Genomic DNA, 25100 nt, shown 5'->3' with positions numbered 1-25100 from the left:
TGTTCTCAGTGCCCCTCGGGCTCGAGCCGCGGTGGATCCGGAGGGGTCGTGTTGTGCCCGGGGGCGCTTTTGCGTGCGGAGTGGCTGCGGAAGCCGGATCTGGTCTCCCGAAAGGTGAGCCCGGAGAGACGGGCCGGGAGCGGCGCGGGCCGGGGAAGTAGCTCGCAGCAAGGGAATAACGGGCCTGGAGCCAGTGCGGGCAGTCCTGCTGGGGGAGGGGCGTCGGGGGCGCTGTCCGCGACAGTGGGCCGGGGTCCCAGGGTGGGACGCCTGGGGTCCGCTCGGCGAACGCACCCGGACCTTGCTCGCGGGCGGTGAGCTGCCTGCAAGTTCAGTCAGGGGCGCGGGATTGGGACTGGAAGGCACGCTGGACGGCGTCCCGCTCAGCTCCTGGTTTCACGGATGGGGAAACTGAGCTTCCGAGGGGGCGTGTCTTGCCCGGGTCCGAAAGCGAATGAGCTCACCGGGTGCAGTTTTCCCGGGCTCCCAAGCAGGACTTCTGTTATACCTGTGCCTCTTCTAGCCCTTTGGTAAATAACACATTGAGAGCTTCAGTGTTCCCAGTAGCTTTCTTCTTCTTCTTCTTTTCCTTCTTCTTCTTCTTCTTTTTTTTTTTTTTTAGTTTTTCCTTCCCAGTTTTCCCTTTTTTTGGGGGGGGGGGGCGGGGGAGGAGGGTTGTTATCTGAGTCTTTACGATATAGTAATGATTTTTAAAGAATAATTTTCCTTTTTATAGTCTTTGAGTAGTAATTTCACTGCTCCCAACATCTTGTGTAATTAACGTCCCAAGTTTTTGTTTTGTTTTGTTTTTTGCCTTGTGTACGTGTTCATTTTTAAAGGGATTTGGGGTCATACTTTGTCTAGTGTTTCTGTTTTGCTAGGTGTGTTTTTTCCCATGATTTTCTTATTTATGAAGATTACCCCAGATTACTAATGGTTAATAATAATCTTTGTCAGCATAATTTTTTAAAATATTTGAAACTACAGCAGAATGCACAAATCTGAGATTTCATATGTATGTTTTGTGCAACCATCATCAAATCAATGTGTAGAACGTTTCTAGCACCCCAAAGGCTTTGTTGAGCCCCTTCTCAGTCAGTACCCCTGCCCCAAGGTAACCATTATTAAATCAGCATATTTTTTAAAAAATTGGCATAAAATAAATATATTTTACTGTGTGGCTGTGCCATAATTCACTATTCCTCTGCTGCTGGATTTTTTTTTTCAATGTTTATTTATTTTTGGGACAGAGAGAGACAGAGCATGAACGGGGGAGGGGCAGAGAGAGAGGGAGACACAGAATCAGAAGCAGGCTCCAGGGTCTGAGCCATCAGCCCAGAGCCCGACGCGGGGCTCAAACTCACAGACCGCGAGATCGTGACCTGGCTGAAGTCGGACGCCCAACCGACTGCGCCACCCAGGCGCCCCAATGCTGCTGGATTTTTAAAACGTCGGGTTTGTTTTGCAATTAGGAACAATGCCACGGTTTTGTTTCCTTGCAAATATATTTTTCTTTACAAAGATGATTATTTTTAAAGATAAATTCCTGAGGGGCCGAGTCTGCATTGAGGAGAATGAACATTTTAAAACTTCATACTTTTTTTTTCTCATTTATAATTTTAATCGAAGCATTGCTGTTTATTTTTTAAAACTTCATACTTCTATGGTAATAATGCAGTTAAGGTATTGCCTTCCTTCCAGCAAGGCTCACAGTATCTTCACACCTGATCCATTGCCAATCCTGAAGATGTCCCCGTAAGAAGGATGGTCCCTGAAGTTAAGTGACTAAGTTGTGTGTTAGGTCAAGGTCATTCCGCAGCAAGTTTGAACTGATTCAGGGCAGAGTAACTCAGTCCTGGGTTCTTCGGAGGGCTTTGGATTTCTGATACTCCTGCTTTTGGAAAGAAAAGTGCTTGTTTTTTGTGCTTGTGATTCATCTTTTGCCGTAGAAAAGTTTTCAGGAATAAGCCATTTTTTCCTTTAAGAGAGGCAGGAAACTTCTGTTCATCTGTGGAGGTAAGAATCACTTGGTGGCCTGACCTGGGCTGCTGTGAGTTAGATCCCTGTAGGACAGTCTGCTTATTGACTGTGGTTCCCTTTTCTCATTTCTCAGCCAGACAACTTGTTGAAATTTGAGGACGGAGGTGTCTTCTCAGACGAGCCTGGCTCTAGAAGACTGACGTTCAAGGCTCGAAGCCTGCAGGATTGCCTTGGGAAGGTGGATGATGGCTGCAGAGGGGCCGAGAGTAAGCACTCCCTTGAGCCCCTTGGTCCAGGCGCCTCACGAGGAAGATGAACAGGAGGAGGTCACCACCATGATCCTGGAGGACGACTCTTGGGTGCAGGAAGCTGTACTTCAGGAGGATGGCCCTGAGTCCGAGAGCGCCGGCAAGGGCAGCCCCCACGGGGAGGCGGCTGGAGGGCCTCAGGGTGCGCTTGGCCGCCTTCGGGAGCTCTGTCGGCGCTGGCTGAGGCCGGAGGTGCACACCAAGGAACAGATGCTGACGGTGCTCCCCAGAGAAATCCAGGCCTGGCTGCAAGAGCACCGGCCCGAAAGCGGCGAGGAGGCCGTGGCCCTGGTGGAGGACCTGACGCAGACCCTTCGGGACGGTGGTAAGACGCCGGGCCTCACCGGGAGGGTGGGCACATGCCTCCGACGAGGGGGAGTGTGGTGTTTGTGGCAGAGGAGAGCGTGGCGTCCAGGACGGAGCCCGGTGCAGCTCATTCTCCTGCTCTGTCTGCAGGCGGTCAGAACGCTGTCACCTTGTTTAACGCCCTTGTTGTGTGCAGTGACAATTCCAGAATTTCACAGGACTATGCTCGGAGCTCTGTCCGTGCAGTAAGCGCAGTTTTTATGTCTGTGCTTATTTGGCGAGGGTGGGAAGCCGGTGGAGGTGGGGGAGGAGGGCGGCTGGAGACCGAGTAAACCACCCCCCTTGGCACCTTCCCTTGGTTGTGCAATAAACGTTCAGATATTTGCAGTGCCAGCAATTAGAAAAACCAGATAATCCTATGTTCAAAAAGAGTGATTATTTTTATGAAACCAAGATCAGTGACGAGTAAGCCAGCTAATGCCTAGGAACTGTCTGTTGAAGTCATCCCGGGCTCTTGGCAACAGTTAACATACTTGTCTCCCGTGTTAGCGATACCTTCTGGGACGTAGACATGCCATTTCACTACTCTGTCTCCGTTCGGGGCTTCGGTTGTGGACTGAGCTCCCTGCTTACCAAATGCCTTCCTTTAGGCTGCTCCAGGACCCGTCGATCGTGGCTGCCTTTGCACTGCCCAGAACCGTAGACGTTCAGAGAGAGCAGAGGACGGGAGAGGTCAGGGAGCATGTGGGACTGGAGCAGGAGGTCGTCAGCTGGAGTGGAATTTGGAAAAGGTGCAGGGCGGCGGGGAGGGGTTGGCATGAAGCTCGCTGGTTCAGGTGACAGTAAGGGAGGCCCGCTGGTTGGAGTAGAAAGTGTGTTTTTAGGAAGCAGTAGGATGTGGAGCACGGGGGCAGGGTGGGCTTGGACTGGATGTCGCTGGCCTCAGCAGGTTCTTGAACTAGAGCCCAAGCATGGGAGGAAGCGGAGTTTGGCAACAGGAAGTAGGTTTGATTCGAGTAGGGAGACGCTGGTGACAGGACAACAGCCGGGCCTTGGCTGGGCTGAGGTGGGGACAGCTGGAGAAGGGGAGGAGACCGGACACACCTAAGGTGAACTGAGAGTAACACTGGTTAGCGTTTATGGAGTCTTTTCTGGTCCGGGCCCTGTGCCTAGTATCGACGATGCAAAACTCACAGACCCTTCACCATCTTGGGAGAGAAGCGGGATTGTTATCACCAGAGAAACTGAGTGACTCCCCGAAGATCACGCAGTGAGTACAAGGCCAAATCAGGATTCGAACTCACGGGTCTGAGGACACGGTTCACGTTCTTAAGCATTTCATCACAGATGTGGTGCAAAGCGATAGTTCCAGCGAGGGGTTGGAAAGAGCGGACGCAGGCGAGGTCGAAGACAAAGGGGGCTGACTCAGAGGTGTCTGGTCCGGAGGATTCAGAAGACTGGAAGAGAAGAGAAGGAAAGGAAGGTGGTTTGGGAGCAGAGGTTGTGACAATGCCTAGGGACGTGGGAGGTAGGAGTAAAGCTGTCTTTTGGAGAAAGGGGCTGATGTCAAGGGCCCACTGTGAGCCCAGCCCTGCCCTGGGCACCTTACGTGGCCATCTCACTGGCAATCCTGGGGGCGGCTGTCCTGTTGCAGATGAGGAAATGGAAGCTCCACCAGGTCAAGGCCTTACTCAGTGTCGCACGAGTTGCCAAGCGCTGGGGCCGGGATTCGCGCTCTGGTCTGTGTGCTTCCGTGTGTGTTTCGTAGTTTTTTCTTTCGCGTTGTTTTGGTTTTTGAGCAGCAGGCAGAAGTTTATATTAGAGTATAAGACCCGAAAGGAAGAATAGTATGAAAGCTGTCTTTACAGAGATGGGGGCACTTGAAAGTGAATACCCTCGTGTTCGGTAGGTTTTATTTGAAGCGAAGTACCTGAGTTTCTTTGGCCCTGAAAAATGACTTTTAATCTTACTCTTCCTATTTAAGAAAACAAAACCAAAAATCTGTCATCCTATCCTAAAAACTTACCTGCCTCTTGACGGACGTGACAAGCTTATGATGCACTTCAGGCTCTTCAGTCTGAGGCTGTGGAGAGGCCAGAGGGGTTGAGGGCTGGGGAGTGACCCCTGGGTTGTTTAGTTGGGGAAGTCACAAAACAGAGGGTCAGGTCTCGGCAGGTGTCTGAGGTGGTTACAGGCACCCCCTGCTACGACCCTCCCCACCTGGCTTGCTGCAGGGCTTTGTGCCTCTTATCAGCCCCAGAACATCCAAGATGGGTTCTTCAGTCCTCTGTCTTCTGCCCTTTCGATCGGCTTTGTTGGTCTCCATTCATTTCATAAAGTCGCCTGCCCCCCTCGCGCCCCCCCCACCCCTGGTGATTATCAGAGGTACACCTGTGATCATCTCCGTCCTTTCTCATTTATTCAGCGTAAGACCACTTGACCTCCGTTCTGTTTGTGCAGCTCGGGACCTTTGGACACGTTTATCCAGCACCGGACATTGCAAGGCCTGGTTAGACAGTGGTTATTTAATGTTTCACTACCAGGCACATCTAGGTACTCACATTTGAAGGTTCTTATAAGTTCAGTTAAGACAGGACCTGTGTGAATAGCTGAGGTGGTAACACTCATCTCTCCTTGTGTTTCCCAAGGACACTTTCGTCCCCATTCACAGCCCTGAGCCAGGCCCTTGGTATTTCTCACCGGCACCCCCATAGCAGGCATGGCTTCTTCCCCGTCCCTGCCCCTGTTCCGGTCCCACCTGAGTGATCGGGCGCTCTCCTGCTGAAAACTCGTCATGAGTTCCCCCCGTGTCTCCAAATCCAGCACAACCTCTTTCTTCGGCCCGGGACCGGGGCTTTGTGTGACCTGCCCTGCGGCTGCCCTCGGTCATCACGTCACTGCCCCTGCTCCATTCACACCAGATCTTGCTGTTCCTTGAACGTAGCTGGTGCTTTCTAGCGTTCATCTGTGCTCCTGAATTTTGAGTTGGAATGGCTTTGTCCCGTCCCTGTGTGAGAAAACCCCGGGAGTCCTTTGACTGCATACCCTTGGAGATACCCTCCATAAAGCTGTCCTTACTTCTGGTGCCTCTTCCTGTCCCCAGGTCCAGCCACCCAAGAGCGTCCCTGATCATGTCTTCCAGAAACCATCTCCCCCAGGGCGTTTGGAACCTCCTTGTCCTTTAGCTTTTGATTATGTTCCATGTTGTTTTCCAGTTATGTGAAGAGTTGACTTAGTTCTTCTAGGAACCTATAAAATCCCAGAAGGCATGGAACCTCTTTCCTTTCCTTTCCCTCCCTCCGTCCTACCCTTCCTTCCTTTCCTTTCCTTCCTTCCTTCTGTCTTTCCCTCCTTCCTTCCTTCCTTCCTTCCCCTTCCTTCCCTCTTTCCTTTCCTTCCTTCTCCCTCAGCACTGTGCACAGTGCCTCACTCACAATGGGAACTCACGACGTGTTATTGGTATGAATAAGTAAATCCTTCCTGCCCATCTGCAGGTGTGGAGACGCTCCCCTGCACAGTCCACGAAGGAGGCAGACAGCTTCTTCATTCCAGGCTTTCTGCCTCTCCTTGAGGAAGCCGTGCTAAGCTTTTGTTTTATTTTTATATATATATTTTTTTTAATTTTTTTTTTTCAACGTTTATTTATTTTTGGGACAGAGAGAGACAGAGCATGAACGGGGGAGGGGCAGAGAGAGAGGGAGACACAGGATCAGAAACAGGCTCCAGGCTCTGAGCCATCAGCCCAGAGCCCGACGCGGGGCTCGAACTCACGGACCGCGAGATCGTGACCTGAGCCGAAGTCGGCCGCTTAACCGACTGCGCCACCCAGGCGCCCCGTATATTTTTAAATGTTTATTTATTTTTGAGAGCGCCGAAGCGGGGTAAGGAACAGAGAGAGGGGGAGACGGAGAATCTGAAGCAGGCTCTGCGCTGGCAGCAGCGAGCCCGACTCGGGGCTCGGACCCACCAACTGTGAGATCACAACCTGAACCGAAGGTGGGACACTCAACCAACTAAGCCCCCCAGGCGCCCCTAGTCACTGTAGAATTGAGGCAGTTTGACGCAGTGCTGTTCTGTAATTGCTCTACCCAGGTTTCGTGCAACTCTCTGTGAGAGGTAAGCAGACACTGTTGGAGCCTACGGTGGCCTTCCCCAGACTCCCCACTACCGTGTTGGTGCTACATCAGAGGAAAGGGGAAATGCTTCTCTCCTGATACATAGATTTTGTCCCACAGAAGCTCCATCACCCAGAAAAGAGACTGCTGACATGAGAGGGGAGCAAAGGGAAATTATTGGGCTCAAGATGGATAAATTCCTGATAGATCAGTCCTCTGACCATTAGTGCAACGTGTGGTCCCTGGACCAGCAGCATCAGCGTCATCTGGAAATGTGTTAGAAACGAAATTCCCGGGCCCCACCCCGGACCGATGGAACCGGAAACTTTGAGCATGGGGGGTTTAACAAGCCCCCCGAGCGATCCTGATGCTGTCTCCACTTCGCGGGCCGCCATGCTACACCTCTGGTTCTCAAACTTGACCACACTTGGGAACCACTTGGGGTCCCAGAGCCCACTCCCAGGGATTCTGATTTTCTGATTTAGTTGCCATGAGGTGTGGCCCAGGCAAGGAAGTTTTGAAAGCTCCCGACTGGTCCTAAGATGCAGCAAAATTTCAGAACCACTGCTTAGAGCCTGGTTACTCAAAGTGTGGTCCGTGGACCAAAGATACTGGAATCACCTGGTGCTTGTTAGAAAGGTACACTCAGTCTCACCCCAACTCAAGTGAAGCCAAATCTGCATTCGAGAACTCCAGGTGGTTCGTCTGCACTTGGAAGTTTGAGAGGCTCTGCTCTGGCTTAGAGAGCATTGGAGGTTGTCCACTTCAGACCTACTCTTGTCCAACAGTCGAGCCAGAGTCACAGCTGACCTCTCCAGCCATCTTTAGAATCATCTGGCTTTTGAGCACAGGCAACAGGTGACCTATTCTGAGTTTTCTGCCACAGCAAAATGCTCCCTTTATGACAACAGAGCAAATACATTCGTTTTTCTTAAGGAGAGTAGAGAAGGTGTCTGTCTTTTTAAAGCCACGATTCTTGGGGTGCCTGGGTGGCTCAGTCGGTTGAGCGGCTGACCTTGGCTCAGATCACAATAGCGCAGTTTGTGGGTCTGAGCCCATGTCGGGCTCTGTGCTGACAGCTCGGAGCCTGGAGCCGGCTTCGGATTCTGTGTCTCCCTCCCTTTCTGTCCCTCTCCCACTCAACGCTGTCTCTCTGTCTCCCAAAAATAAACAAACATTAAGAAGTAAAAAAATAAATAAAGCTACGATTCTCAGCCTCAAAACAAAAATCACCTTTAATTCACGTAAATATCTGAAATGTGTACCACACAGAGCTCTTAGATGGAATGTCATACCTGTAGGATGTTCGGCAGTCACTCGTTTAAACTGCTAACAGAGCTCACTGCCGGTTTTATCAGCGGTTAAGCTTTCAAGCGGCCAGAGTGCAGGTGGAACAGAAACAGCGCTCCCAGTCGCTCAGGCGTGAGCAGGTTCCTGCCACGCTTGCCAGGACAACGCTCCGATGGGGGAGCTCGACTGGGCCCCAAGCTGTAGCCCAGTCAACGCCTGCGTTTTCGACCAATGGCTCTGACGGTGGTGTCGCAGTCAGGTGGGAGGGGCTTTACCAGAATTGGAAGCCTAACGCATGCTAAAGTGCCAAAGCCTGTGACTAATTTATTTCATTGTTGTAAATGAATTACAGTAAATTCAGGTTTATCTCCCTACTGATAGCTGTTTTCTGCACACTCGCTGTTATGCTTTCTGGTGTGAGAGAAAGAGGAGGCGTCTGGCCAGGCAGGGGTCACGCACGGCCCTGTGAACCCCAGCGGGGATGTGCTGTGCACGTGAGTCTAGAGCCTGTGTCCCGGATGGGAAAATCCAGGAACCATTGCTTTCGCCTGAGCTTGGCCTGCAGCTTTTGTTCAGTAACCCAGAAGGGAAGAAAAAGGTCATACGGCAATTCGCGAACTGTTTAGTGAATGGTACTTGGACGGTGGTCTCGCCATTTTGAAAAAACTAACATTGGATCCTTATTTCATAACTTACACAGAAATAGATACTGCCTCACAAGTGACAAAAATAAAGTCCAGATGGATTCTAGCTCTCTACTCTAAAAGACCTGGAATGACACGTAGGAGAATCTTTTTATAATCTTGTGGTGGAGAAGGCCTTCTTAAGCAAGACAGCAATCCTCAAAGATGGATTGGACACAGGAAAACAGAAAAGTCCTTTGTGTAAAAAAGGTACTATGCACAAAGTTAAAAAACAGTGCACCAACTGGAAATATTTGCAGCAAAGTCTGCGGTGTAGCAGATAAGCGCCCAAGATCCTTGATCTGTGAGAGGTTCTGTAATCATAAGAAAAGTCAACCCAGAACAATGAAAGGTAATCAAAAGATATGCATGGTCGGGGGTGTGCATGGATGACTCAGTCGGTTGAGCGTCTAACTCTTGATTTCGGCTCAGGTCATGGTCTCGTGGGTCACGGGATCGAGGCTCCCACACACACCCCCAGTGGAGCTATCAGCTTGGAGCTTGCGTGGGACTCTCTTTCCTTCTTTCTGCCCCTCCCCAGCTCATGCATGTGAGCTCTTTCTCTCTCTCTCTCTCTCTCTCTCAAAATTAATAAATAAAAGATATGAACGGGCAATTTAGAAATGAAAAGTAAATTGTAACTTTATGAAACCAGATGTTCAACCTTAGGAATGATCAGGGAAATACTCATTACAACAAGATACTATTCTTTTGCCTACTGGACCATCTGAAACTTAATAGCATGTTTCTGAGAATTCTCTGCCTTTCTGAGCATTTATTTAATCTTTTTTTTTTTTTTAATTTTTTTTTCAACGTTTATTTATTTTTGGGACAGAGAGAGACAGAGCATGAACGGGGGAGGGGCAGAGAGAGAGGGAGACACAGAATCGGAAACTGGCTCCCCAGAGCCTGACGCGGGGCTCGAACTCCCGGACCGCGAGATCGTGACCTGGCTGAAGTCGGACGCCTAACTGACTGCGCCACCCAGGCGCCCCTTATTTAATCTTTTAAAATTAACTTCAGAATTAGGAGGTAATGTCACCTATTTTAAATTTGATAGAGGTGAGCCATATATTCTTTTTTTTTAGTGTGATAAAATTTACAGAATATAAAATTTGCCATTTTAACCATAAAAAAAATTTTTTTTAACGTTCATTTATTTTTGAGAGACTGAGACAGAACTCGAGCGGGGGAGGGGCAGAGAGAGAGAGACACAAATCTGAAACAGGCTTCCAGGCTCTGAGCTGTCAGCACAGAGCCTGACATAGGGCTCGACCCCACGACCATGAGATCATGGCCTGAGTCAATGTCGGACGCCCAACCGACTGAGGCACCCAGGTGGCCCGCCGTTTTAATCACTTTTATGTGTACAGTTCAGTGACATTAGATATATTCATATTGTGGTACAATTGTCACCACCATCATTCATTTTCAGAACTTCTTCCTTTTCTCGAGCTGAAACTGTGCGCATTGAACAGTAACACCCCATTCCTTCTTCCCCCGCGGCCGCTGGCAACCATTGTCCTTTCTGTCCCTATGATAAACTTCCTCCAGGAACCTCATATAGAGGAATCACACAACATTTATCTTTTTGTGTCTGGCTTATTATTGCATTTAGCACAATGTCCTCAGGGTTCATCCGTGTAGAAGCATGGGTCAGAGTTTTATTCCTTTGCAAGGTCGAATAATATTTCATTCGCTCATTTGTTGATAGATGTGTGGGTTGTTTTCAACATTTGGTTGTTACGAGTAATGCATGAACATGGATGTAAGAATACCTGTTTGTGTCCCTGCTTTCAGTTCTTTTGGGTAAAGATCCAGATGTAGAATTATTAGATCATGTGGTGATCCTATGTTTAATTTTGGGGGGGAACCGCCACACTGTTTTCCACAGTGGCTGCACGATTTTACATTCCCACCAGCAGCGCACAGGGAGAGAACCATAAATTTGAAGTCTGTCTTGGGGATGCATTTTTCAAAAAGTTTATGTTATTTATTTATTTTTGAGAGAGAGAAAGAGCAGGTGTGCACAAGCAGGGGAGGGACAGAGAGAGACACACACTCTCAGAATCCGAATCAGGCCCCAGGTTCCGACCTGTCAGCGCAGAGCCCCATGCGGGGCTAGAACTCGCGAACTGTGAGATCATGATCTGAGCCGAAGTCAGATGCTTAACTGACTGAGCCACCCAGGCGCCCCTCAGGGGTGCATTTTTGACAGTCTTTTTATACTTTCTAAAACCTGAAGTTAGTCACAGACAAATATATATGGCTCTGTTAGTAAGTGGGTAATTAAGCGCTATATCCAAGAGGAACAAGCTTGCTAATTGTGTTTACAGTGAAGCATATGAATAAATCAACTGGGTCGATACTGTACAGATAACTGTTAAGGTCAGTTAGAGGAGGGGCACATGGCTGGCTCAGCTGCTGAAGCATGCAACCCTTAATATCAGGATCATGAGTTTGAGCCCCACATTGTGCGTAAAGTTTACTTAAGAAAAAGTCATTCAGGGGCGCCTGGGTGGCTCAGTCGGTTAAGCGTCCGACTTCGGCTCGGGTCATGATCTCGCGGATCGTGAGTTCGAGCCTCGCGTTGGGCTGTGCGCTGACAGCTCAGAGCCTGGAGCCTGTTTCAGATTCTGTGTCTCTCCATCTCTCGGCCCCTCCCCTGCTCATGCTCTGTGTCTCTCTGTCTCTCAATAATAAATAAATGTTAAAAAAATTTTTTTTTTTTTTTTTACAAAAAGAAAAAGTCATTCAGAGGAGCCCCTAGTGGCTCAGTCGGTTCAGTGTCCGACTTGGACTCAGGTCATGATCTCATGGTTCGTGAGTTTGAGCTCCATGTCGGGCTCTCTGCTGTCAGCACAGAGCCAGCTTCAGATCCTCTGTCTCCCTCTCTCTCTGCATCCCCCCCCCCCAAATAAATAAATATCAAAAAAGAAAAAGTCAGGGGCGCCTGGGTGGCGCAGTCGGTTAAGCGTCCGACTTCAGCCAGGTCACGATCTCGCGGTCCGTGAGTTCGAGCCCCGCGTCAGGCTCTGGGCTGATGGCTCAGAGCCTGGAGCCTGTTTCCGATTCTGTGTCTCCCTCTCTCTCTGCCCCTCCCCCGTTCATGCTCTGTCTCTCTCTGTCCCAAAAATAAATAAACGTTGAAAAAAAAAATTTAAAAAAAAAAAAAAAAAAAAAAAAGAAAAAGTCAGTTAGACCAATGTTCCCATCTTGGCCAGATATCAGCTTCTCAGGGGGGCCCTCTGGCCGCTGGCTTTCACATTACCCTATTTTATTGCTTTCACAGTACTTCACACTGTCTGAAAATAGCATAATCTGAATAAAGAGTGTATGTGAGGCTCATCAGTTCTTAAACTGCACAGGACAGTCCAAAACCTTCGTTTTAAAGTCTCCACATAGATAAAGTAACTTCTTTGCTACTTCAGTAGTTTTAGGGGAGAGAAGTTATTTAGAAAATGTGACCCTCTCTTCCTTATTTCCTTAACACCTGACTCATCTCTGGAGTTTTCTGTCCTGGAGATCTGGGCCTTCCTACCACATCCTCCTTCCTTCCTGCCAGCCTCCCTCTTTGCAGTCACATCCGCAGAATATGCTCCTTTTGGCATCTTGTAATAGAAGATACGACATCGACTCGTGAAGTTCCTTTGGAAAGAAAATTCCCAGCCCGGACCGGCTCTTCCCGCCCCACGCATCACGTGCTGGTGAAGACACTCCCCGTGCATCTGACCTAGCCGTTTCTGAATCTTCATGCTCTTCCTTGGCCACCAATAAAAAAAGGAGGGAGCTGCCTGAGCTCAAATGCACTCTACTTTGTACTTTTTTTTTTTTTGAGTAGGCTGCATGTCCAGCGTGTGGAACCCAGCGTGGAACCCAGCGCGGGGCTTGAACTCACGACCCTGAGATCCAGACCTGAGCTGAGGTCAAGAGTTGGGCGCTTAACTGACGGAGCCACCCGGGCACCCCTACTTTGTACTCTTTTGACTTCACCCGTGCCCGTCTTTCTTGAGGAGATGCTCGGAAGGGGCCAGGATCCTTCATCCTTCCCACCTCGGTGATTGTGTTTCCCGTGGAGGCCCTTGTGAAGGCAGATCACTGGAAGGGCCACTCTTCTGTCCTTCAGAATGGCTCCTGTGCCTCTCTGCTATCAGAGAGCAGCTTTTAAAGAACTCCCATCCCTCCTCTGGCCTTTCCTGGAATATCACAGTCTTGCCTCTTTGTCTAGTAAAGGGGGGTAGGACTGGTTCTTAAGCTGCAGACGGCGGGAGGGGGTGTAATGAGGTGATAGAAGATAATCACATAAAGTTAAGCATCACTTTTAAAAGCTTTCCTAGGGGCGCCTGGGTGGCTCAGTCGGTTAAGCGTCCGACTTCAGCTCAGGTCACGATCTCGCAGTCCGCGAGTTCGAGCCCCGCGTCGGGCTCTGGGCTGACGGCTCGGAGCCTGGAGCCTGTTTCCGATTCTGTGTCTCCCTCTCTCTCTGCCCCTCCCCCGTTCATGCTGTGTCTCTCTCTGTCTCAAAAATAAATAAACGTTAAAAAAAAATTTAAAAGCTTTCCTATTATAAGGGAATTCTCTCATATTTTCATCTAATTGTTTGACACTGTTTTTGTTTTGTTTACATTTAAATCTTCGATCTAGTTGGGATTTTTCCTGGTATGGGATCCAACTCAGATTTTTGCATGTGGCCTAATCAGTCGTCCAGCCTCATTTACTCAATGTCGTGTCTCTTCTCCACGGATTTGAGAGGCTGCCTTTATCATACGTTAAAGTCCCAGAGTCATTATACGGATTCTTGTTTCCCTTACACTCGTCTGTCTTTTCATGTGACACCTGCATCAAATTCTGAATTCACATGTCCTTGAGTCTATTTCTAGAGTTACTACTGTGTTGCTTTGTTGGTCTTATTGTCAATTTATATTTTCATTCTTGAGATTTGGTAATAGGTTTTAACATCTGGCAAAGATAGTCCCTCTCCTCCCCACCCCCGATTTTAGTCAGTAATCTTAAGATTTTTTCAAGTTTTTTTTTTTTTTTAAGTAATCTCTACATCCAACATGGTGCTCGAAGTCACAACCCCGAGATCGAGAGTCACACGCTCCACTGAGCGAGCCAGCCAGGCGCTCCTTAATGTTTATTTATTAAAAAAAATTTTTTTTAATGTTTACTTATTTTTGAGAGAGACAGAGGGCGAGAGAGAGAGAGGGAGACACAGAATCCAAAGCAGGTTCCAGGATCTAGGCTCTGAACTGTCAGCACAAGGCCTGACTTACGAACTGCAAGATCATGATGTGAGCCGAAGTCAGACACTTAACCTATCGAGCCACCCAGGCGCCCGCTTTTGTACTGATAAAGACACACTTCGAGTGCACAATTTGCCAATTTTTCGTGATGCGCTTTGAATTCCTGGGTATCCAGATGAGGCAATCCGTGAACACGTCCCGTCTCCCACCCACCTTCTCTCAGCCCCGATTTTGGCTAGAGTATCACTTCTGCACCGCTCTGGAACCTTGACGTTCTCTTTTCTCATCGTAATCGCCCCAGTAGTGTGAGACTTGCTATCAGACGTTCATCCCCAGCCCTTTTGCTCCAGGGTTGCCTTCATCTCTTGGTTGACCGAAGCTCACCTCCTGGTAGTTTCTTCAAGAAGGGCTCCTAGGACCCACATACTGTGACTTTGTGCAGATTCAGCGCTGTTTGCCTGCAGGCCTGATCCTTGGGGGTTTTGTTGAACACGAGATCCCCCGCCCACCTTTGCTTTCCTGGGCTACCTCGCGTCTCTTGCCGCCTGAGGCGCTGAATGTCCCCTGAATGTCCCCGTGGAGAAGTCTCAGCCCAGCTGGTTCTCCTCCCCCATGTGAGTGATTGGGGCCTTGTTGTCCCCTGTCTCATCGCTAACCACTCTGGGCTGGTTTTCCTGACACAGCGCACCTTTCAAGGGTCCTCGTAGCTTCATAGGTTACACTTTTAGTGTTTGTTCTATTCCTTGGTTTAGTTCCCTTTCCTCGCTAACTCCAGTTCTGTGCGTGTGGCCTCTCCTTTTGTCCGTTTCCGCCCTTCTCTTTAATCCCCTCGTCCTCTCTGTCCCCTTCTTTTCACTGCTTTTCTCATTTGGGTCCCCCTTCCCCCTTTCTGAGCTTTCCCGTCTGCCTCTTTTCCTTTGTGTCCTCATCTTGTCCTCTCGTCTCCGGACTTCCCCTGCCTCCCGGAGCCCTGCCGCCACCGCTCCGGCTCTTTGTCGCTCCAGCTCTTTCTCGACCGTTCACTTCGAGCCGGCCTTCCTACGGGCAGTTGCTTTGCTTAGTGTTGTTTTAACGTGTGACCTATGTCGCTTTCTCAGGAATAATTCCCATGATTCATGTGAGGGTCAGAGGCTCTCTCCTTCTCCGCTTCGCAGAAACAGACGCTCCCTGCATATGTGGCTCATGTGGGTGATTCTGGTTGCAGCCTGACCTCCCGAAGCCAGCCCCGCTTGCCCGGTCCCACATGCACTGTTGCTCTTGAGGGTGAGTCCCTTACCTTCAGGAAGTGACTTTCTGAGCTTATTGAGATCCGTTGCCCTTAGTCCCCCCCCCCCCACTCCCCCCGCACCCACTTTCCATGTTTATTCTCTTCACTTCCTGCCTCCTCGGCCTCTGCCCAGTCTCTGCTGTTTTTGGAAGCCCTTGTATGTATTTTGGTGTCTGCAGATTAATCTGCTCCCTAATCTCACTGCAAATGGAGTTTGGGTTCTGTTCATCTTCCCTGTTGCTTCTGAGCTCATTCCAGAACACACCAACCAGTTCTTCTGATTTTAAGGCAGCGGAAAAGCTTATTAGCTAGTGTCCTTGTTCAGAAGAGAACAACTAGTAAAGTCATTTTAAAAACATGTCTTGGGTAGTGTTGGCTTGCCGAAAACAAACCAGGGCAGGGCGTCTGCCTGGAGGACCTTGTAGAAGAGTGGTGATGGCAGACCTCTGTGCTAGAACCTTGGGAAACCGTTGCAGGAAACCGAGGACGCACAGAACTCCTGGTCCTGGCCTCGTGGGAACATGCACCGGTCCCTGGAGATCTGGGGCCAGAGGGCGGGTGTAGGGGCCCACACACTACCAGCAGAGTGTGTGTTAATGAGCATGAAATGTACCCTTATGTCTACCTGTGAGTTTAAATACAGTCTCAGCTAGTATTGACTGATGGCATGGCTGGAACCCGGGTTCTCCCTGAGGGATGCGTGGCAGATTTGATCATGTGCACATACGGAAATTTACCTTACCTTGCAGAAACTCATAATCATGGAATCAAGCATCTAACTTTAAATAAACGATTTCTGGGGCGCCTGGGTGGCTCAGTCGGTTAAGTGGCCGACTTCGGCCCAGGTCATGATCTCGCGGTCCGTGAGTTCGAGCCCCGTGTCGGGCTCTGTGCTGACAGCTCAGAGCCTGGAGCCTGTTTCAGATTCTGTGTCTCCCTCTCTCTGACCCTCTCCCGTTCATGCTTTGTCTCTCTCTGTCTCAAAAATAAATAAACGTTAAAAAAAAAATTAAATAAACGATTTCTTAGCTTCAGTCATGGAAATGTCACTAGGACTTTGTATAATTATTTTACTAATTGTCTTCCCTGCTCTGGATGGATCTGCTCTTTTCTGGAGGTCTTAAGTTAGGTGTTAGGGATAATCAGCCTGTCATCCTTATCAATAAATCATTGATTTACTTCTGTACCCTACAGAATTCCAAAAAAGAATTAAATACAGCTTACGGAAACTGCACAAGGGTGCTCGCTTCGGTAGCACAGGTCCTAAAATTGGAACGTTATGGAGATTAGCCAAAAAGAAAGAAAGAGAGAGAAAGAAAGGGGAGGGAGGGAAGGAAGGAAGGAAGGGAGAAAGAAAAGAAAGAACAGAAAAAAGAAAGGGGCACAAGGAAATTATAGCAAAAAAGAAAATAATGGGAGGGGAAAAATGAGATGAAAGAACACAGATTGCAGGCGGGACAAACATCCAGTATTCTTTCTCTGAGCTTTTGGCTCCAAGCTTCCAAGCAGGCAAGGCAGAGAGGGGGAGCCATCACCAGAGGTGTGAGGCAAACACAAATGTGTTGATCAGAGAGTGGTTCTTTTGGGAATTTCGGTTACAGGGAAATTTCCTTCTCGCTCATCAAGAGGACATTGTGTGGTATAAACAATGTTGCCAACAACTTCCTGGCAGTGGTAACGTTCCCGACAGCCATTAATTTCTGATGACACTTCTCAGACTGCTCGTGACTATCGGCCAGAGTCATTAAATCAACACACGGTTCAGTTCTGCGAGGATCAGAACAGTGCGATCCAGGCTAATGGCTCTCCACTGCTCTGGTTTGATCCTGGGATAGACTTCAGAGTCTCTCCGTTAAGGAAGGGAATGCATGTCTTTTCGGGGATCCTCCCGAATGACTTCTTTCACCCAAATGTTTGATAAGGACTGGGCGGTAGTTTGACAAGTTTCTGGAAGGTAGATACTTTGTATTACCGATGGGAGGTCCATTCTACTGCAGAGAAATTTTAGGGCTCTTTTAACTTCCCACTTGCTTCCAGTCATCTATATAGACACCTGGAAGTCCTTTTTGCAGAGGCCCTGTTATCTCGTCTGTCTTACTTAAAATCTAGTTCGATTATTAACACCATAGTGTGATGCATGAGATTATTATATAATCTTTTTTTTAAAAAAGGCTTTTTAATTTATTTTTGAGAGAGAGAAAGAGACAGCGTGAGTGGGGAAAGGGCAGAGAGAGAGGGTGAGAGAATATCCTGACGCGGGGCTCGAACTCATGAAACCATGAGATCACGACCTGAGCTGAAACCAAGAGCTGGTTGCTTAACTAAGCCACCCAGGCACCCCTGAAAAGAGACTGAGTTTTAGGGAAATTTCTCCGGCACCAGTGAAAAACGTATTCATTCATTCACCAAATTTAATTGAGCACCTGTTAGGCATATGGCACCTTGGTGAGTTTTGGGGGTCATTGTGTTCCCTGTTGTTTTCCCTTGATTAGGATTTTCACATCCCCACCTGACTTCATTTCCCAGTGAAGAAACAGATATAGATGTGGGACCCGAATCTTTTAAGTCTTAGAAATTCTGGGTGATTACCACATGGGTATGAGGTCTGACAACCAGATAATCAGAAGGAAAGGAAATCAGCCTGGTTTTTTTCTTTTCTTTCTTTTTTTTTTTTTAACATTTTTTAAATTTTTGTGAGACAGAGAGAGAGCGCAAGCAGGGCAGAAAGAGAAGGAGACACAAAATCTGAAGCGGGCTCCAGGCTCCGAGCCGTCAGCACAGAGCCCAACGAGGGGCTCGAACTCACGAACCATGAGGTCATGACCTGAGCCGAAGTCGGACGCCTAACTGACTGAGCTACCCAGGCGCCCCAGAAATCCACGTGGTTTTTTAAAAGTTTTGAGTATTCCTTGGCCTCTTCATTTTCATGAGTTTAAATTTTAGGGGAGCCTGCCTGGCTCAGTCAGTAGAGCGTGTGACTCCTGATCTCAGGGTTGTGAGTTGGAGCTCCGCATTGGGCATGGAACCTACTTTATTTATTTTTATTTTTTTAGTGTTTATTTTTGTGACAGAGAGAGAGAGAGAGCGTGCGTGAGCAGGGGAGGGGCAGAGAGAGAGGGAGACGCAGAATCTGAAGCGGGCTTCAGGCTCCAGGCTGTCAGCACAGACCCCCCACGTGGGGCTCAAACTCAGGGACTGGGAGACCGTGACCCGAGCCCAAGTTGGACACTTAACTGACTGAGCCACCCAGGTGCCCCAAGCATGGAGCGTGCTTTGAAAACAAAGTTTAGTTGGTAAAAGATTTCACTCTGCTTTCCTTTCCTTTCCTCATCATTACAAGAGGTTGAGTACAAATTGAAGAAACGTGTTTTTCTTCCCTGTTTCAGATTTTGAGATCCAGAGCGAGGATGGGGAGAACTCCAATCAAGATGTGTTCGAGGACGCGGAATCAGGGCAGATGTTGCCGGAGAGGCCCGACGGGGCGGGCACTCAGCGGCCTGGCTGGGAAAGCGACTTGGAGAGAGACCGTGGCCCCGGGGGGCGCCGGGGAGGGGCCCCGGCCGGGGGCCGCAGGGAGGTGGCGGCCCAGGGCCGGGAGGTGGGACGGCTCATCGGCCTTCAGGGCACCTACCTGGGGGAGAAGCCCTACGAGTGTCCGCAGTGTGGCAAGACCTTCAGCCGGAAGTCCCACCTGATCACGCACGAGCGGACCCACACGGGGGAGAAGTACTACAAGTGCGGCGAGTGCGGGAAGAGCTTCAGCGACGGCTCCAACTTCAGCAGACACCAGACCACGCACACGGGGGAGAAGCCTTACAAATGCAGGGACTGCGGGAGGAGCTTCAGCCGGAGCGCCAACCTCATAACCCACCAGAGGATCCACACGGGGGAGAAGCCCTTCCAGTGCGCCGAGTGCGGCAAGAGCTTCAGCAGGAGCCCCAACCTCATCGCCCACCAGCGGACCCACACGGGGGAGAAGCCCTACTCGTGCCCCGAGTGCGGGAAGAGCTTCGGCAACCGCTCGAGCCTTAACACGCACCAGGGCATCCACACCGGCGAGAAGCCGTACGCGTGCAAGGAGTGCGGGGAGAGCTTCAGCTACAACTCCAACCTGATCCGGCACCAGCGGATCCACACGGGCGAGAAGCCCTACCGGTGCCCCGACTGCGGGCAGAGGTTCAGCCAGAGCTCGGCGCTCATCACGCACCGCAGGACGCACACCGGCGAGAAGCCCTACCGGTGCGGCGAGTGCGGCAAGAGCTTCAGCCGCAGCTCCAACCTGGCCACGCACCGCAGGACGCACCTGCCGGAGAAGCCCTACAAGTGCGGCGAGTGCGGCAAGAGCTTCAGCCAGAGCTCCAGCCTCATCGCGCACCAGGGCACGCACACGGGCGAGAAGCCCTACGAGTGCCTGACGTGCGGGGAGAGCTTCAGCTGGAGCTCCAACCTCGTCAAGCACCAGCGCATCCACACGGGCGAGAAGCCGCACCGCTGCGGCGACTGCGGCAAGAGCTTCGGCCAGCGCTCCCAGCTGGCGGCGCACCGGCGGACGCACACGGGCGAGAGGCCCTACCGGTGCGTCCTGTGCGGCAAGAGCTTCAGCCGCGGCTCGGTCCTCGTCATGCACCAGCGAGCCCACCTGGGCGACAAGCCGTACCGCTGCCCCGAGTGCGGGAAGGGCTTCAGCTGGAACTCGGTGCTCATCGTCCACCAGCGCACCCACACCGGGGAGAAGCCCTACAAGTGCCCCGACTGCGGCAAGGGCTTCAGCAACAGCTCCAACTTCATCACCCATCAGAGGACTCACGTGAAGGACAAGCTGGGCTGAGGCGGCAGAAGGGCCCCGGGACGCCGAGGTCCCTCCGGGAGAGCCATGCTCCCTAAGCGGTCTCTGGGGACTTTTGCGGGGACCTCGCCCTCCCCCGTCCCCGTCTCTAACACACCCCGGTGGTCGCAGGCGAACCCCCAGAACAGGGCACGGGGACGGAGGGTCGGGTCTTCTCACCGCTTCGTTTCCAGGCGCGACTGGCGACCTGCGTCCCGGTGCTCTGTGCCTCGGTCCCCTCTCTAGTGGGACGGGGTGGGGTGGGGGTGGGGTGTTTCGCATGTGGAACGGAAGACCGCGTGCCCCCAGCCCAGGCTGAGTCCTCGGAAATACGGTCCACAGGTGCTGGTGGTTTCGCCCCCACCTCGCTGGGTTGAGGTGCCTTGACCCCGAGCTGCTGGCACGCCTGGGCGCCCGGTCCAAACGCACTCTTCCTGGCGTGCGTCCTGGGCTTTGATTGCAGGTCAGGGTGGATGGGCTTGTCCAGCTCTGGGTCCTCCACATGAAGGCAAAGGCCGTTTCTGTTTGTAGAAAGCGTCAGGAACACCTAAACACCAGGCTGTACGCCCTGGAACCAGCGTCCTGGTAGGCTTTCCGTTGGTTAAGAGCTGAACAGGGCCTGCCAGGAAGGGTATAAACGGGGATGTACACATTTGCCTGTGTCTCTGCTTACTGTCCCGTGGGAAGTCGGCTGCTGGGGGAGTGCACTGGTTTTTGTGGAGTTTTGGTTTTTGAGTGGGAAGTGAAGTTGGGGACCCCCACTGCCTACCCCTGGCCGATGGTGGTTTCTGTCTCATCGAGGGTGGAACAGCCCTGCACTCTTCAGGGGGGCCTGTGTCTTCACCCCCACAGATAAACAGCCCCCAGATCATCTCTATGCACTGGCCATTCCCGTTCTTCTATTGTTTATGTTCTATATGCAGAGGTAGAATTCTGTCTGGTAGCTTTTGTATACTTTCATATTTTTAAGGAAGTGTTGATTTTGAGGACACACAGTCTGTCCCCCGGAGGGATGTGAGCTTGAATCAGGGGCTGTCCTAACAGGTGTCATCCTTGGTCTGGGGATGCTACCAGCGCTTTGTGGTTGGGTCCTTGAGCCTTGAAACCGTAGAGACCAGGGGATGGTAGCAGGTCAAGGGGGTTGTTATAAGGAAGAGGAGAGCAGATAAAGTGTTTCTGGGAAATGTGAAACCACCTCCTCCAGCACACGGAGCCTGTGCTCACAGCGGGCCTTGGTTCTTAGAGAACGGATGCTCAACATTGCCTAATAAAATAGTCTCATTCTTTTCCTGTGTCTGCCTTCTGATGTGGACCGGACTATTAGCAAACCCACACACCTCACTTCCCACCCACTCACCTCCTGCCCTAGGCCAAAAGTGGCCCAAGACCTTCAGGGAGTCAAAGTCAGTGGCTTCAAAGAACACACCTTTGGGTGAACCAAGATCTGTGTGCTTGACTGGTGCACACACCTGTCCACCGTCCTTTGCCGACTCTGCATCCAGTCTGTCAACCAAGATGGAGTGGCAGGTTTGGCTAAGAAGCCAGCGGCCTCCTAAGGAGGCCGTTGGGAATCATCTCTATCCAGAATCAACTAGTTTAGACACAAGGGGGATGTTTCTAAACTAGGCAGTGATGGTTGTTAAACCAAGCCACGTAGGCCATGAAATCCCCATCATTCATTTATTTGGCAAACATTGAGGACTTAAGTACCATCACGGTGTTGGGTACTAGGTTCTAGGAAAACTCCATGAAGTTTTCGTAGGAGGAATAATCCCACCTGTCTGGATGGGTAGGGTGGTTTTCCAGCTGATACCAAATTCTGGGATTTGGGTCATAGAAGATACTAGCGCTCTCTTCCTCTAAGTCTCAAGAAAAGAGCTGATATTAAGCTTTGCAAAACTTTTTTTTTTTTTACTCCTGTCTACCTAGTAGGGACACAAAATATCTTAGGAAAAAAAGGGACAGAAGATCAGGTTGGGAGATGACAGTCTGTGGTCCTAGAAAGGTTGAGAGTCCGTCACTTCCTGTCCTGCCTGCCCCTGGAGCGGGTCTGTGGAGGCAGGGGGCGCTCAGCATGCACTGGCCTTCGTGCGGCTCCGTGCGGGAGGCAAGGGCACAGCCTTCTTCCCTGGAAGACGTCAGGAAGCCCCAGGCCCCTTGAGGGGGACTACTTCGGCCCCCCAGCAGATTTCCTTCGGCCAGGTCTTTGCCTGTGATTCAGTCACACCTCTGTAACAAAGGCTGTTTCCCCTAAATGTACATGCATCTAGGGATTGAGGTTTTATCATGTTTGTTTCATGGAAACAGCCTTGGGACAGTTACAAATTTAGGGACAAATTTCAAATTTAGAATAAATGGTGGAAAAAAAAAAGCAATTGCTTCACCCTCGGGGAGTCCCCCGTGTCCAACTCAGCAGGTCCTCTCCGTGACTTGCTCACTCCCCTCTCCTGGGCCCTCAGGGGCCTCCTTGCATGCTTTGGCCGTTCCCAGAACCCAGCTTGGCTCACCTTCCCTGAGAACCCCGAACCTGTCCGGTGTGGCCTCCCTCAGCGTCCGGCCCCAGAGCAACAAGCTTGTCCGTGGCACCCTCACTTCCTCCAGGCTCAGCCGAGAGCCACCGTTCAGGGTAGCAGTAAGCCATCTCCACCTGCGCCAGCGGCCGCTTCTCTCCCGGTCAGGGCCTTGCCCCCTCCGTCACTCCCCCACCCCTGCTTTCCAGTCTCCTACAGCCTTAGACTCAGCATGTCCAGGAGGCCCCCTCCCTGCCGGCCTCCCTTGTGTTCGCTCTGTGAGTAGCACTGCCATCGCGTGGCCCCACTCAACCCCAAACCTGGGAGTCACCCAAGACTCCTTCCTCCCTCCCTCCCTCAGAGCCCTTCAGGACCCAAACCCTGCAAGTTCTGCCTTTTCAACATCTCTCCCGGCTCCCGCCTCACCCCACCCCAGGGCATAGTTCATACCCTTATGCTTGCAGTAGCCCACAGGCTCCCTCCCTGCCTCCTCCTTCATCCTCAACTGTAGCCAGCCTGAGTGTGAGCCCTTCACAACCCAGTTTAACCCCCCCAGGGCTCCCCTTCCTACAGAAAGGCTGTGTTCCTTGGAGCGCAGATGAAGCCTTCCCGACGGGCCTCTGAGGAACCTCTGTACCCTGACCATCCTCACCCCCTGGCCGCTCCCCTTGAATGTGCTCCACAGGGCCTGCCTTGTCCTCCCGCTGTCCCCTGTTCCGGGATGCCTGGCCTCCCGAGGGCACACCTGCACATTTCTGAAAACTCAGTCTGGGTACCGTCTCCTTCATGAGGCCTTCCCTGCTCTTCTCTGGCAGTCCTCACCCTGCGTCCTGCACCCAAGCACTGTCCAACCTCAGAGCCTCAGACATGATTCTGCCCCTCTGCCTTCTATGTGTTATGATCACACCTGTACTGATGTCAGAAGCCAGTGGGAAACTAGGCATGTTCTTTCCTGTAGCTGAGTCTAGTACGCAATGTTTCTCTTGTCTGGACAAGCAATGGGACTTGGAGACTGTATCTCATCTCACTCTTACCCTTTGATCCTAGTGCGTTCATATGACATATCCTGAGACCCCCCTTTGTTTTAAGATATACGTTTAAAAAAATTTTTTTTTTAATGTTCATTTATTTTTGAGAGAGAGACAGAATGTGAGCAGGGGAGGGGCAGAGAGAGAGGGAGACACAGAATCCAAAGCAGGCTCCAGGCTCCGAGCTGTCAGCATAGAGCCCCATGCTGGACTCTAACTCACGGACCACGAGATCATGACCTGAGATGAAGTTGGACGCTTAACCGACTGAGCCGCCCAGGCGCCCCTAATATATACATTTTAAAATACAAAACACAGGTAAGTGCACAAAAGTGTATGCTCACGGCACTCTTACAAACTGGACACACCCATGTAACCAGCACCCAGACCGAGAAACAGCACCGCCACATCCCAGAGGCCCCTCAGGTCCACGCCCAGCAGTACTTTGTCACCCTGTCCCTGTTCTCACGTTTGGCACAGTAGAGGGAGTGTTGGGAGCTGGACAGACCTGGTTCTAGACACTTGGGCCACCAGTCACCCCCCGCCCCTTGACTTTTAGTAGACATTTTACAGTATGAGGCAAGTCATAAAGAGACTTCTTTTTTCATGGAATTTTTCCTCCCTTTGGGTTGCATTTTTATACTTTATGATAAGCCACACTAGCCTACAGTAACAACCCAGGGAGCAGCTGCTGTGCACCGGCTCTGTGCATATGCCTCACTTGATCTTGACAACCCTGTGAGGCAGGTCCGTATCCCCGCTTCGGGGCTGGGGGAGTGGAGGCTCAGAGGGGAGTCCGGTGCGTAACCTGCCCGGCACCTGCTGCTTTATTTCACTGTGTTATTAAAGCCCTGAGAAGTACCCATGGGAAAAAATGGAGAAAAGAACCAAACACTGAAATGCAAACAACACTGGCTACGAGGCTTCCCTGTAGCTGGTAGCAAGAAGATCCCACAACTGGAATTGGTCCTGCCTTGCACGGGGCCACGTGACCCGTGGTGGCTCTTCCCAGCCCCTTATCCCTGACTTTGCAGTCCTGTCTCCTCACAGGGAGCTCGGCAGGGACCCAGGATGCTGGGCTCGCACTCACAGTCCCTCCCGGACAGTCCTGGAGTTTTTTTCACACGCACGGCCATTTTAACCTCTCCTGTTGCCCGGGCGGGCCCCGTTAAGCTATTTCAAATTTCTGGACAGAATATTAGGGCCCTTCCTTTTTCCACTCGAATGATTTGATAACACAGCCCCAGGCCCCAGAGGAAGTGGAAGTAGGATTGTATGGACAATGGTCAGATTTTGAGACAGAGGATTTCCTCGCCTGGTGGGGGGTGACGGCTGGTGGCGAATCCCCTTTGGCTCTCCACCCAGCCACTGGTGCAACTGAGCTCATGCCTCTGGTGTCAGCAGGGGCTGTGGCTCTAGGGCCTACCTGCCCCCGGTTCCCCCTCTCCTGCTGGCTCTTCCCAGTGTCCCAGCTCTGATAACTTTCCATCCCTTCGCAGGCCCGAGCCAGCTGTGGAACGGCTGTGGGGTGGGGAGTCCGGC

The 25100-nt window shown here is 51.1% G+C and overlaps 1 protein-coding gene across 1 annotated transcript; it reads left to right on the top strand.

Moving 5' to 3' along the window:
- On the top strand, positions 1-21289 carry ZSCAN2 (zinc finger and SCAN domain containing 2). Its single transcript, XM_047863134.1, has 3 exons — positions 1-114; positions 2114-2613; positions 18582-21289. Exons 2-3 carry the CDS (start codon positions 2223-2225, stop codon positions 20021-20023), a joined length of 1833 nt encoding a protein of 610 aa, XP_047719090.1. The 5' UTR covers positions 1-114; positions 2114-2222; the 3' UTR covers positions 20024-21289.
- Positions 21290-25100: the final 3811 nt, after the last annotated feature.

This window comes from Prionailurus viverrinus, chromosome B3 (genome assembly GCF_022837055.1).
Source record: "Prionailurus viverrinus isolate Anna chromosome B3, UM_Priviv_1.0, whole genome shotgun sequence".
Lineage (NCBI taxonomy): Eukaryota > Metazoa > Chordata > Mammalia > Carnivora > Felidae > Prionailurus > Prionailurus viverrinus.
Note: the sequence above shows the minus strand (reverse complement) of the source record. Positions and strands in the feature narration are given on the sequence as shown.

Coding starts and splice junctions, on each gene's coding strand:
- ZSCAN2 (XM_047863134.1), top strand. CDS start 2,223: ATGATGGCTGCAGAGGGGCCGAGAGTAAGCACTCCCTTGAGCCCCTTG. Junction 2,614..18,581: donor GCAGACCCTTCGGGACGGTG/GTAAGACGCCGG, acceptor TCCCTGTTTCAG/ATTTTGAGATCCAGAGCGAG.